This window comes from Carassius gibelio, chromosome B19, assembly GCF_023724105.1.
Source record: "Carassius gibelio isolate Cgi1373 ecotype wild population from Czech Republic chromosome B19, carGib1.2-hapl.c, whole genome shotgun sequence".
NCBI lineage: Eukaryota > Metazoa > Chordata > Actinopteri > Cypriniformes > Cyprinidae > Carassius > Carassius gibelio.
The window spans coordinates 12,374,683-12,389,958 of record NC_068414.1 but is presented as its reverse complement, the minus strand read 5'-3'; the positions used below and the strand labels follow the sequence as shown (position 1 = coordinate 12,389,958).

General features: G+C 39.2%; 1 protein-coding gene across 2 annotated transcripts in view; it reads left to right on the top strand.

Annotated features, from left to right (window-relative positions):
* LOC127979182 (regulating synaptic membrane exocytosis protein 2-like) overlaps positions 1 to 15,276 on the top strand; it is a 127,784-nt gene that overhangs the window by 79,605 nt on the left and 32,903 nt on the right. Inside the window, exons 17-26 of one of the 2 annotated variants that reach the window (XM_052584442.1) lie at positions 3,687 to 3,822; positions 5,360 to 5,446; positions 5,796 to 5,867; positions 6,852 to 6,947; positions 10,612 to 10,671; positions 10,850 to 10,924; positions 11,196 to 11,240; positions 12,436 to 12,492; positions 14,297 to 14,406; positions 14,690 to 14,722. In XM_052584442.1, coding sequence (XP_052440402.1) covers positions 3,687 to 3,822; positions 5,360 to 5,446; positions 5,796 to 5,867; positions 6,852 to 6,947; positions 10,612 to 10,671; positions 10,850 to 10,924; positions 11,196 to 11,240; positions 12,436 to 12,492; positions 14,297 to 14,406; positions 14,690 to 14,722 — 771 coding nt within the window. Of the gene's footprint in view, positions 1 to 3,686; positions 3,823 to 5,359; positions 5,447 to 5,795; positions 5,868 to 6,851; positions 6,948 to 10,611; positions 10,672 to 10,849; positions 10,925 to 11,192; positions 11,241 to 12,435; positions 12,493 to 14,296; positions 14,407 to 14,689; positions 14,723 to 15,276 lie in introns of both variants that reach the window. The other variant, XM_052584443.1, reaches the window with a different exon arrangement.

The following is a 15,276-nucleotide window of genomic DNA, read 5'->3' as shown; positions in this document are numbered from 1 at the left end:
GGCCGGCGACAGCCTCTGACGTCGCTACCGGCACGACTATAAATACGCGCCCGTAGGACCCGTCACTTATCTTCTTCGTGAAGCTTGTGTCCGAAGCATGGCAGGGAGCTAGAGGACGCAGTGTCTCGTTCCCTCTCAGGGAACCATGGTTACATTCGTAACCTGAGACGTTCCCTGTCATGGGAACTTCGAACTGCGTCCTCTGAAGGGACACTATGGGGAACAGTATACCCACGCCGCCATGCTGAGGGGAGTGCAGGCCAGAATCATGGCAAACACTAAGTACCAACTCTACCATTTCACCGGGAGTCGCCCCTGGGATGGTTCGACGGCTGTCCATGACATTATCCCTTATGGCCAAAGGCCTAAGCTACATACCCAACTTACCTGTAGGGCCTCGGCCCGGAGTAGAGCTGAAGGCTTGGAATCACGAAAGGGATACGGCTAAGAACCTAGCACTGTTTATTACCAAGTCTTGCCTGTCACAAAAAGAGGGGCTCTCGTGGCACTCTGATAGAGCAGCTCGTAGATGGAGTGGCCCGGGAGCAGAGCAATTGGAGGACGTAACGTACAGATGAAGCCTCAGCCATGCCTGTACCATGGCGTCTAGCCCCAATGGAGCTGGTTGAGTCAGAGGAAGCCAGAGGGGATAGTGCGACGCTCTCTTGAGCCGCAAAACCGATCCACCCAGGTCTGGTCAACCACTCCAACTCTGCTTCAACACCTTGGTGCGAAGGCGCCATTCCCCGAGCCTCAGCCCCTGCCTCAGCAGGATGTCTGCTCTCACAGTGCGTCTCAAAACAGTATGTAGTACTGGAGCGCTCTGATGAAAAAAACGAGAATTCAGTCTCACATGAGAGGAGGACTCCGAGCTCCGAGCAGCATGCTCATAGGCGACCCTTTTTGAAAAGGGGAGCACTGCTAAACTACCGTGAGAATTGCCCACACAGCCCCCCATGTTGAGGGGCGGTGCTTGAGGTGTATAACAAATACACACTGGTTGAATGAAGCCCAAGGAACCCCGGGGCTAATCATCTCAAGAAAGGGAACGAAGCGGAGCGCGTAACCCTTACTGACAGGATTCCAGAAAGTGCGCAGAGCCTTGCGTGCACACTTACCACTTATGTGGACTTCAGACAGTGTGCAAAGCATTAACGTGCACACTGACCACCATGTGGTTTTGAGAAAATACACAGGCTTAGCGTGTGTACTGAAAGGTTACCTGACAACCACAGTATGTGGGAGTTCACCTTCAGAGAGACCTGTGAAGCCTACTATCTGATAACCACAATATGTGGGAGTTCACCTACAGAGAGGCCTGCTAATACCTGTTACCAGATAACAACCTCAGTGGAAGGTAATATGGAACTCGACTCCAGGGAGGCCTGGTGAGGCCTACTACCTGACAACCACAAACTGTGGGAGCTTGTTTTTTAGTGGAAACGCACAGTATGTGGGAGCTAAATCTCCACGGAGGCCTGGTGAGGCCTACTACCTGACAACCACAGTATGTGGGAGCTCGCTTTCAGAGAGACCTGGTGAAGCCTACTATCTGAAAAATCACAATATGCTATTTAGTGGAAACGCACAGTATGTGGGAGCTAAATTTCCAGGGAGGCCTGGTGAGGCCTACTACCTGACAACCACAGTATGTGGGAGCTCACCATCAGGGAGGCCTGATGAAGCCTACTACCTGATAACCACAATATGTGGGAGTCCACACAGCCCCTCATGTTGAGGGAAGCGATGCTTGGGGTGTATAACAAATACATACTGGTTGAATGAAGTCCATGGACCCCAAGGCTAATCATCTTCAGAAAGGGAACGAAGCAGAGCGCGTAAGAAAGCGTGCACACTTACATGGATTTGAGACAGTGTGCAAAGTGTTCATGTGCACACTGACCACCATGTGGTTTTGAGAAAGTACACAGGCTTAGCGTGTGTACAGAAAGGTTCCTAAGCATCACATAAGGCGCTGGATTGCATGGGAGAGGCGAGCTCCAACCCTCAAGCGAGGGGAGCATCACCTGAGGCAGTACATACAGAAGGACTCCGTAACTACCACCTCCCCGGATGCCCAAGCGGCCAGGCGGCCCCTTAGGGTGACCTGGCCAGACATCCATGAAATTCCCTGCAGAACTGTGCCAGTTCTGACAATCAGCCAGGCTCCTCGGGAGGGGGTGTGTGACGGGGAACCGCAGAGCGCTTGCTTCCCACATGCGGGACTCGCTCCACGGTGGGTGTCCCCCCCGGGGGGGGGGCGAACCCACACGGCACGGCCGCCTGCCGAAAGCCTATGATCGTGGCCAGAGCGATCACAGTAACGTCGCGAGGTCGCCTCGATGAGCGTTATTTGTCTGACCATAGCCCACCAGCCCAGGTGAGCCTCCCATTCTTGCCTGACTAACATGCAGAAGTCGAAAAGGAATGGAAGAGGCCGTTTTTCTCTCACATCCATCGTGCAAAGACTGTGTGTGTCATCAGGTGTCAAATAACGCTGACATGGATGCACATACTGTATAAACGCCTGGCTAGTGGATGCCATGATAACAATAATAGATCGCTCTTACCGTTCTGGTCATTTCTCAGATGCACGCTTCAAACAAAACAGTCAATGAAGACGAAGAAGATAAGTGATGGGTCCTACGGGCGCGTATTTATAGTCGCGCCGGTAGCGACGTCAGAGGCTGTCGCCGGCCAACACATTGGCGTTTTTCAAAGTATGTTTCAGACACGGGTCACGACGAGGTGTTCCCCATAGTGTCCCTTCAGAGGACGCAGTTCGAAGTTCCCTTGGCAGGGAACATTAACATTGTGTAATATTTTTGCAATTAAAAACAACTTTTTTCTATATAAATATATTGTAAAATGCAGTTTATTGAATTTTACAGAATTTTCAGCATCATTCCTCCAGTCTCCAGTGACACATGATGCTTCAGAAATCACTCTAATATGCTGATTTACTGCTCAAGAAAAATGTATTAATATTATTATTATTATTATTATTATTGTTATTATCAATGTTGTAAACAGTTGTGCTGCTTTCTATTTTTGTGGGAACAAGTTTCACAGATAAATAGAAAGTTCAAAAGTACAGCATTTATTTGAAATAAAAATCTTTTTGTAACATCATAAATGTTTTTCACTTTTGATCAATTTAATGTGTCTTTTTTTATATAAAAGCTTTAATTTCTTTTAAAAAATCTTACTGAGACCAAACTTTTAAATACACAGCCAAACACTGATTTAATGGGGTACAATCTGATCTGAATAAATGTCAGTTGTGTCTGTAATGATCTTTTTGATGTCCTGTTCAAACATGCTTATCAACAAATCAAATTAAAGGATATTGTTAGAGAGATTACTGTGAACTTAAATCTCCTGATTCAGCAAAAGGAAAATCCTCACCGTCATTTCACACTGACCGCATTGGTTCTCTTCACTTTTTCATGTGTTTTCATGTTCCTGAATGAAGTGTTGATATCACTATAAAATAAAGTTCACTGTGGTAGACCACATAAAGTTCTACTAAAAAAAGTATTTGGATACCTAAAAATGTCTTAATGCCAGTGTATTAGATGCTACTTTGCTCCTTCTTCAGTGAATGTATGATTTATAATTTGGTATTATTTGGTGGATAGATGGCACTGCTGAAGTAAATGTGTGTTGTGTTGTGTTTGCCTCAGATTACAGGCACAATGGCAGGGATTTCCAGAGCTCCACTCTCTCTGTCCCGGAGCAGGTGATGTCGTCCAATCACTGTTCCCAATCAGACATGTCCCGCACACGCTCGCGCTCACCCAGCGTGCCTCCACCGCAAAGGTACAAACAGACGCATAAGGGCTGTTCTTTATGGGTCAAGAGATCATATCATAAAACATACCCCAGACTTCCTTCCAAAGATGACAAAAAGATGAGTTATTAAAACGATTATCATTCTTCAGCTTTCTGACATCAAATGGATAAATTAGGGATGCACTGTCAGCCGATAATGGCTTTAAATGTAAATATCGGCATTGGCCCGATATGAAATATGATGTCAATATGTCTTGCCGATAAGAGGAATACGTTAACTCAAGGTTTTTTTATTCATTACATTTATATTAATTAATTAATTATATATATATATAATTTTTTTTTTTTTTTTAAACAAATGATAATCTTTAAAAATACAAAAAAATAAAAGCTATTTTGCTTTAGACCATCTTAAAATAAAGATTTACATTATAAAATAACTTAGTTATTGTTTATTTAATTCTAACAAATATTTTCTTGTTAATAGCGAACCAAAATTATAAATAATTTGCTTATAATTTCTAGAGAGACTTGGTGTTGTTTCCAGATAAAAGGAAAATATATCCGTATCGGCTATCGGTTATCGGCAAAAATGTGGAAATTATTAGTAAACCTAAAAGAAGATACCTCATCCCTCTAAAGCACAAAGTTACAATTAAACATGTTTAACGTTTACAATATCTGTAATAATGGTGATTTTTGAGTGGCAAATGCTATTAACTATATGTTTTGACTATTTAAAATGATTTTCAAGACAATATCAGGTATAAGGCATTTGAGTATAATTGTAAACATCTATCTTCAAGTTGTGGTTTATATGCATTTTGTACAGTATGTGTTAATTTTTTTTTTTTTTGTATTGTTATGAGTAACACTTTCAGTAACATCAGGGAACCCTATTCACTATTAACTAGTTGTTTATTAGCATGCATATTGCTAGCATATGGGCTGTTTATTAGTGCTACTAAAGTGCATATTAATGCATGAACATATCCTAGATCACTTTACCCAAGCCCATACCTAGACATCACCACTACAATAACTACCTTAATTACCATCAATAAGCAGCAAAGTAGGAAATTAGGAGGCAAAAATCAAATTAATATGTGTTCTCCGATCTAAAATTATTTGCATATTGTTGGGTGATTCAGAGTGAAAACTGATTGTCTATAATTTTATGACAGTATCTGCTATACTGTTCTCACTGATTTACAATAGAATCTTTCAGAATTTCATTGTACTTTTTGGGCACATAAATATCAGCATCTGCAACAAATTGCATATTGCATATTTTTTGCTCAGTTAGGGCCTTTAGAAACGAGAAATCTTGCCATGGCAACTAGGTGAAATAAACCAACAAAAAAGAAATGTTGAAATTTATATGAATTACTAAAATAACTTGAAATAAAATACAATTAAAGCTACATAGAAATACATAAAAAAAATCAAAAGCAGAAAACAAGTTATTTAAAAATAAATAAAATATAATTGATTTGAAAATAATAAATCACTGTCACTAGCGCTCTTTGTTAGCAGGGCTCTGATTTTCTCTCCTCTCCTTCAGTCGAAGTTTAGACCACGGTGTGAGAGGAGGACCCTCGCTTTATGGCCCCCGACATCGCCTGTCTGAAGACAGATACTCACCAGACAGGTACGAGTTCGCAAAACACGCTCAGATACCACGGTTTACATACAGCGCTTGCCCTTAAAAGCTTGACTGTTTTCTAGATTTCCTTTGCTGATACTGGGAACATAAATGAATGTCTCCATATACAGTACCTTCGTGATTTCATAGAACGTGATTACAGAAATTCAGTGTGAGAAATAAGATGTGCCACATCCACCATAGAAAGCAGGAAAACATGTATTCCTCCTCTTTTCTTTTTGACATCACTCTCTCATTTCATCTGCCAATCTCTCGCTTTTGTTATCTTTCCATCGCTCCATATTCAGTAGCTCCGTTCAACCGTATTTCTGTTCTTTACTCCCTGTGGTTGCAGCCAGTATCTTACCCTCCCTCCTCGAACCAGACACAGACAGCCAAGCATCGAAACCGCTATCCAGGACCCCAGGTATTCAGTCAGTGTCACGAAGCCCTGCCCACCTCCCCCTTCTGTCCAATCACAGCGCTCCTCTCACTTTCACCCTCCCACTTCCCCCTGCTGCTAGTTGATTGACAGGTGACAGCTTGCCCACACGTAGCACTGCATAAGAGGCTGCTCTTCTCACTTTGTTTATTCATTATAAGTATGAAAAGAAGACTACTGAACGCACTCATACATAATTTATCACATCTTAGGACAACAGAGGCATGTTTCTACACAAGAAAACATCTGTTACTGAGACTCTCGCCTTCTTAGACTTTAAAGGAGAGCTCACGTTTCAATACAAGCAAACCTCTGTCGACACAATTTTGTGACAAACTGTTACTGTAGAAAATCATTTGGACATGCTCTTTAGTTGTTTAATTAGTAATAAACTCATTTTGCACTTGTTTTTGCTAAAATGGTTTTTACTTACAGAAAAAATTCAAAATGATTCATCTCATTTCAAGACTTACAGTTTTAATATGGCAGTACTTTGTTTTTAAACATTTATTATATACCGTATTTTCTAGACTATAAATCGCACGTTTTTTCATAGTGTGGCTGGTCCTGTGACTTATAGTCAGGTGCGACTTATTTATCAAAATTAATTTGACATGAACCAAGAGAAATGAACTAAGAGACATGAACCAAGAGAAAACATTACCTTCTCCAGCCGCCAGAGGGCGCTCTATGCTGCACAGTGCTCCTGTAGTCTACTACTGAAAACATAGAGCGCCATCTCGTGGCTGGAGACGGTAATGTCATGACGTATTTTTGGACTGATGCGACTTATACTCAGGTGCGGCCCAAGGTTACTTGATTTCCACTTTTGTGCTTTGTGCGATCTTCACCTGTGCCCTCAGAGAGGAAGGGGGATGAAAATCTCCGCCCTCTTAACATCTAGATAACGCCCACTTGCCCCACCCCCAACTCTAACAACCTCACTCTGGTTTCTGTTCTGACTCCTAGCATGTACCCCCTCTATCGGGAGGATGCGGTCAGGTTACTGCGCTCCACTAGGATGGCCCGTGCATACTCAGACGGGGCTTACAATAGCATGGACAGGTAGTAATCCACAGCGGTTCACTCTCGTTTGCACGATGCTCCATATTTAGTGCTGTGGGTAGTAGTTTGGACTAGAACAGCTAGTTGCGCCCCTTACATCTACAGCATGTAGGGCTGCACGATACCTGGTTAATCATGAATTTGCTTAAATATAGCCATGAAATACTGTCATTGCACTTTCATTTCTGCACAAATCAAGAGAATTTCAACCTGCATGCTTGGCTCACAGATTTTGTAACTGCAAACAGCAGGTTTCTTGTAAATCTCAATAGAGATCACTAAACTCCAGCTTACGAGTGTTTCCAGCTCATTTGTGCTTTACGGTTGGCAGGTTGGGCAGATTAAGCACTGGGATGAAAATGTATGGATTTAAAGAAAAAAAAAAAAAAAACTGTGGCATTTGAACACTTGACATCTGGCAATCATGACAATTAAATCTTGTGTACTCTTGTTAACATGCAAGATGCTGAATTAAAAGAAATAGCTAGCCCCAAAAGTAAGATTTTGTCATTTACTCACCCTCACTTTGGTGCACCAAACCTTTATGAATTTCTTTCTTCTCTGGAACATAAACGAGTATATTTTGAAGAATGTGTGTAATGAAAAACTTGATGTTAGCCATTGAATTTCATAGTGTTTCTTCTAAACTGTGGAAGTCAGTGGCTACCAGCAACTGTTTGGTTTCTAGCATTCTTCAAAGTATAGTATAATGTAAAATCAAAGAAACCCATACATGTTTGGAAAAGCTTGAGAGTAAATGATGACAGAAATGTCATATTTGGGGTGAACTATCCCTTTAAATCAAGAGAGGTCAAAATCGTGATTATGATTAAAATGCAATTCATCGTGCAGCCTTACGTTTATGTCACCAGATTTACAAAGTGTAGATTAGAATCCATTTTAGGAAACTTTCCAGTCGGTGTAAAAGAAAACAATATAAAACAATAGGCTTTTTGTAGCATCGCTCTTCCACCCAATGAGAAAGCTTTGTGCAGAAGTCGTTTCGGCTCCTCTCTGGAGCATATAGTATATGTTAAGGTTCAGATTGTAACTTTGCCAACTACGCCACTAAGTACGCCAGCAATATTTCCCAAAGGAAATGTGTGCAATGTGTCCTTATCAAAGCCAACCCCCCCACCCCTCCATGGCGTAATGAATTGTATCCTCAGCGCTGCTCTCTGGACGGCTGGAGCTGTTTTGATGACTGAGCACTCACTCTTTCGGTCCCAAGCCAACTAGCGTCACTCTATGACAGAACTGCCAGTCAAAAAACTGCAAGCTACAGTGGATGTTCACCATGCTTATGTATATATATGCATTATTTAGAGATGTGGAATTTCATCTATGCAGGATATATTTGGAGGCTCAGTTGAGACTCCGATGTTGTCGATCTAGCCAGCTTTGGTTACAGAGGCCCTGAGGTGCAATAGATTCACATATCATTTTTGTATCATTTTCATGTGGTATTGATAATTGGTTTGGTCACATAGCAAAATTTTGCAGGCGTGGTGATGAAGCACAGCTCAAGATATTTTTTTACATACAATCAAATAATCCATTAGTAATCTGATTAATTCTTCAGTCGGATTGAAAAGCCTTCATGTAAACGGTCAATCCAAATAACATTTAAATTAAGATTAAAAGGGCTGGTGTGGACTGGAAATTATCTGATTGAAGTTTTATGTCTTATGCAACAGTGGAGGAGACTGATTTGAATTTTCTACATATTTGCTAACGTCATAGGTCACAGTATGTGCCATGAAGTTTTGTTCAGAATACATGTCATGCATGTGTAAATGAATACGAAAAGTGGATTGTCAAGTTAAGAGTTCATATAATCAGATATACAAAATATGAAATCTCATTGGGTTCATTCTGATTACTTAAAATGAGTATTTCAAACCAAGAGTGTTTACATGACCAGCTTATGAAATCTGTATGGGGAAATATCTCCCCTTATACAAAAATTCCTATAGAAATAGCTTGATTTCGTCAGTAAAATGTGCCTTACTGCAGTAAATGTCACTGCACCTTAATACACTTGTGCTGCACTTCTATGACGTAACCATGAGCATGACATCTAAAGCAGTTAATATTTCATTCAGAGTTATTTGTATATTTTATTGGTTCATGCATTCTCTGGGAATCGAACCCATGACCTTGGTACTGCTAGCACCTTTTGGAATTGCTTTTGTTTAAACTACAGGTATGTTATAAATAAATGGCGTTTGTTAAATCTACCATCAGTGTTAGTACTGCTCCTAGTAAGTAAAATTTTTTGACACATACTGTACAATAAGTTGTCCCATGCATTTATTTGCTACAGGCATGATTGTAAATGAGAGGATTCCTGTAGCTCCAACAGTAGAGCATGGCACTAGCAACACTTAGGTCATGGGTTTGATTCCTACTGAATGCATGCATCTAATAAAATGTATACATTGAATACAATGCAAGCCACTTTGGATAAAAGTGTCTACCAAATGCATAAATGGGTAACACTTTAGTTTAGGGACCAGTTTTACTATTAACTAGTTGTTGTTTTTTTAGCATGCATATAACTAGCATATTGGCTGTTGATTAGTAGTTATAAAACACATATTAATGCCTTATGTTGTGTGCACACCAAAAGCGAATCTAATTATTTGTGCAAGTAGTTTACATAAAAAGTCAATGCAAAGACATGAATAGTTGCGAATTTGGTCCGGGTGAATTACGTAAATTTGGATATTCGCCTCAATCACGTCTTCCTTGCACTCGAGGGGAAAATTTGCATGACGCCTTGTCACGCAAACCAATCAGAGAAAGCTTGTTGATACATCTGTTTTTTTATCAGGAAACAGTTTTTATTGTTTTTATGATTTTTATTTACATGAGTAACACGAAAAACATCCAGCAAGTAATCTAGAGGGAGTAATGTAATGCAAATATGAACTTAGCTTTTGATGTGCCCACACCATTATTCTGTATGACCATATTTTAGATCCTTTAATCCAACCGCATACATACACTTAATAACGAGTATTAATCTTAAAAAAGTATTAATCTTACTAACTATTAATAAGCAGCAGTTATGAGTATATTGAGGCAAAAGTCAAAGTTAATAGTGAGATTTGGTCTCCAAACTAAATTGTGACCCATAAATGTGCCGTTATCTTAATGTCCTTGGCTGATGAATGAGGTGCAGGTGTGGCAGGGTGATTGTGATGCAATGACTCATGGGGAATGTAGTTCGGGTGTGGTGCAACAGTATGAGAGATGCTAGTGTCCAAGTGACATCTGGTGGTTGATGGGTGGAATGGTCCTGAGTGGAGTGCCCCCAAGTCCTTATCTTGGAAAAATAGCAAGTGATATAAATTAAATTAAATTAAATTTATGCATTTAGCAGACGCTTTTATCAATAGCGACTTACAGTGCATTCAGGCTATCAATTTTTACCTATCATGTGTTCCCGGGGAAACAAACCCCCAACCTTGCGCTTGATGCGCAGTGCTCTACCAATTGAGCTACAGGAATCAAACATATCAGGAGAATGAACGAATGAATGAATGAATGAATGAATGAATGAATTTGAATTGAACCTTAGGGTTGCGCTGAACTTTTTTTTGAGCAGGTAAATTATGTTTGGCATATTGGATCTGATTGTGTGTTATTTTGTGTTCAGGAGGATGAGGAGAGATAGACAAATGTCTGCCTACAGTGACTCGTATGAATCTCCTGAGAGGTAAAATCCGGATACTTTAGTTGAGACATGCATTCTGTTCATGCATCCATAATATAGAACTGCTTTATACTAGTTACAGAGTTAACCCTCAGCCCTTGCCCTGATTCAGCTGTTGCTCATTCTAATCTTACTTTCCTTTCTTCATTCCAATCCATCAATCCTCATCCTCCATTTAAAGATATTACAATGGGCCCAATCATGTATCTACTCCATGGCCCAATCATGTCATGAATGGAAACGGTGGAGACTACAGGTAAGACTTCTGAAGAGATAAACACCCACATCACAAACATCACAATCCCTCACTCTTTCTTTACTCATCTGTTATCAACTGCCTGGAACAGATGCCACATTTATGTTCCCACTGAGGCTTTGTCTAGTAACGGATGGCAGTAATGGATCCGAGGCTCCAGTTCATTTTATGTATTTACTTTACTGACCTGTTAATACCTTTTAAAACAAATAAATGCTTAATATCGTGTACTAAGTGGGACACTAACACACTGAGGTGGTTTCTTCAGTAGGACATGCCCCAGGATAGAAATTGAGCCTTCTACAGATACAGAAAGGTATAATTATAATAAATGCAATAGTTTCAGTGCAGACAGATTTAGATGCTGTAGTTGTCCGGTGACCTATGCATTTTTTTACAGAAGTGTTTAATCTTCTCAGTATTCTTTAACATGGCTTCTTATATAATATAATATTTCATAAACGTCACTAGCATTCACAGAAGCACAGCTGAACATCTTAGAATCTTAGTTTGGAAGCTAGTTTTTAGAATGTAATAATATTTAGTTTTAGTTTAGTTTAGTTTAGTTTAGTTTTCTGAATCTCACTTCGAACAGTACACAATAATTTATTTTATCAGTATACCCCTTGTCAAAAATTACTTATTACAAAATACAAATACTTTGAAAAAAGACTTGTGTGCACTGAATGCATTTTTTTCAGACACTTAATTTCATAATAATAGTAATTAAATGAAAATGTATTATAGTTTAAATTTGATAAAAATGTGTGTGTGTATATATATATATATTATATACATATATATATATACATATATATATATATATATATATATATATATATATATATATATATATATATATATGACCTCTAACCTCTTATTTTGTTTTCTTTTTATTTATTATATTATTTAAAAGCCCATTTCATAATTACTTCTATTGACCTTGAAATATGGTTAAAGTATAACTACTAAAATGTAATGTCACTATTAATACTTGTTCTTTATTTTAATATATTTGTAATTACCCATTTGTAATGATAGAGGTGCAATTTATTTAATTTAAAACATGATAAAAGATTATTACAAAGAGCACTTTTTAAAAGTCTACTTAAGTGTGTTAAGAATCATAGTCTCAAACATTAATGATGACTTATTTCTACTAGTAAGTAACACAGTACTTTTAAATTTACAACAAAATTGCTGAGTTTCTTTTTCAAAGAAGTAACCTACGTTTTTATTGAGTAACGCAATACTGTAATGCATTACTTCTAAATGTAACCTCCCCCAGCACTGGTCATGAATGTGTCTCTATTTAAGTACACTTAAGTGGCCTGTTGTTTCATTAATATTATATTATCTGCAAGTAGTTTTCAGAAGGATACCTTTAAGACTTGAGGTACAGATACTTTTTCACAAGGGTAAATTGTATAATAAGGCTGTTTAGCAACTACTGACAGTTATAAGAGCTTCTAAATTAGCCTTTTATGTTCTTATCTTATGCACATCCATAGAGAGGACAATATCCCAGAGTTTCCAGCTAACCATGAACACTTTGAGGACGATCTGAGGTAATGCAGCAGAATTAGTGCAAGTACTTCTATAGATGGAGTATATAGGAGTAGACTGTAGTTACGGGGCTATAGTTGTGTTAGTATCAACTGTGTTGACTTGTTTTCTTTGCAGCAGCTTCCAGAATCTTCTGTTTGTCAATGTCAATTTGTTGGTTAACAGTTTGGTAAATCTCCTTGGTTTTATGATTTCCCTGAGCAACCGATGCTAAAACTCCAACCCACTTTTGTTTGGTGTGCTAATTATCAGCCAAGTAATGACATTTCACAGCTGAGACGCCCTGTGATCCCATGATGCACTGGGGCTCGGCTGAGCGTGGCTTTTTGACTAACGTTCTGCAGGTACAGCCGCAGCATGGTGGACAGACATGAGCATTACAGGTCCAGGTCAGCTGACCAGCGGCCCATGATGGAGCGACCGGTCTACACCCGCTCCCGCTCGTCCGAACGGCCCGACTCTGGCTACATGAGATCCATGCCATCATTACCTTCAGGGAGATCTGCCCCTCCCTCTCCTGCCTTAACGAGGTGACCCGACCCATCACAACAAGCACTAAAGCGTTAACCGAACCCATGCCTTCTGCTTCCTGTCACCTGGAATGCACCTCTATCCACTTCCTCTTATTTTAACCCTGTGTAACGATGCTGTTTATGATTTTATCTTCATTTGTAGAGGTGATGACGGTTGCTACTAACGTCTTTTCATTTGGATTATAGACACACCTGTTATATCCTCTTGAGATATAATGGTGTGTACCTGGCATCGTACAGTTTCAGTTGACTTTTTATTATTATTTGTGTGTATGTTACTAACATTATTTTTTTATTGTTTAACAGTTTATGCTTTGAGTTATGGGCTGTTATGAGTGCCGTGTGCTCATGCATTCAGGCCTTTTCACTTTCCTTGCAGCTTTAGCTCCTGATGCTGACTCCATCACACCTTTTGAGACGCCATCACAGCTTTTGACTTACGATTTGCCCCGCACGTCATAAGTCACTAGGAAATGACATGAATGTGTCAGATGTACGCATGAACTTTCACTGATGCGGTAGCTTTCGGATGTGCCACAGCTGATTTTGAGACGTGAGCCACATGTACTAAAAGCTGATGTGACACTGAGCTCAAAAGGTGCTTTAAAGATCATTGTGTTTACTGTGGAGTTGATGTGCATTTTACACGGATGTATTTGTACATTTACCTGGCTAAAATGCACATGACTGTGGCATATTTATTAAATGCATGCTCTTTTACAGTCGTAAATTATATATATATATATATATATATATATATATATATATATATATATATATATATATATATAATTTTTTCTTTTTTTTTATATGTATTCAAAATATGTTTTACTTTGCAACTTTACAATTTATATACAGAGCTGTTCACAGGTTTGGGATAAGTAAATGTTTTTTGTTTTTTTACAGATGTTTAAATGTTCAGCTTATGTTGATGCACCTTATCTACAGGACATCATTTACCAAATGTGTTTACTTCCCCCAAAAGTTTCTTACTAACCCCAGGGAAAAAAACGGTGCCAAATATTGACTTGTTTTTTTTAATAGTACAAGATATGTGTCCCTTTTATAGCATTCAAGTGGAATGTGTTTTCTGACACTATTGTCTCATTAAATGATGCTGGCGATATGATATTATAAATGATATTGGTGTCCTCTCACCAGCGTGTTCTGCATTAGTCTAACAGTGTTTCGGCCAGGTTTATGACTCCACCACCAACACTTCTTTAGATTAAATGCTTTATGTTGATTCCTGACACACCATATGTCCCCGCAGGGCAAACATCCGCTCCGGATCGGTCCAAACAAGTCCCACCAGCACGCCAGTCTCCAGTCGAAGAGGGCGCCAGCTACCACAAGTCCCTCTGAAGGGCTCGGTGGACAGAAGTGAGTAGACCAACTAGGATTCTACCAAACTGCTTGGTTTGTGGCGCATGAGTGGAAAACTTTAGAGTCACAAGATGCATTATTGTGGACGATAAGAGTAACCTTTCCATTGGGTAACTGACAGAAATCCAACAAATAAGGAAAGTAAACAACTACTCTTGCACAATGGTTTTCACAAAAAATGGCTTATGCATAAACAACCAGTCGAGTATAGAATATCATTTAACAATAGAATAATAGAGTTCTCCTTTACATAACACAGCATGGATTGTTTTTTCCCCAGACGATGGCGAGGGCATTACCGAACCTTATGAAGGTCTGTAAGCACTAGCTTCTTCTAGTATGTTTAGCCTCGTCTCCGTCTTCTTTATTACGGCTTTATCATCTACTCTGTGTGATTCAGCCTGTGAGATTTACCTGTCGTTGGTCTAGCTTCTCCTTTTCATTTAACCGAGTGAACGGATGTTTTAATTTGTGCTTCAGCTATGTTAGTGCACTCAGAAGTGCTGTGCGTGTATCATTATAGATGTCTGTGTACTTCGTCTATGTCTGGATTAATGTCCAAATCTGCTACAGTGGATATCAAAAGACTGTTTTGGCTATAAAAAAGTTTTTTTTTTTTTTTTTACTTTACTGTATCTTGCAATTCTGACTAAATTTTTTGCTTTTGTGATTTTTATGTCTCATAAATAGTACTATTTTCTTGGAAAACGATAGTTGTAAAATTCTTAAGAAAAAAAAAAAAATGAATTGCTGGAAATTAAGTTATAAAGTTGATTCTGAGAGAGAAAGTCCAAATTTCAAGACGTAATTTTGCAAAGTCTCAATTTTGGGAGAGAAAGTCTAATTTGCAAAATGTAAGCTTTAAAT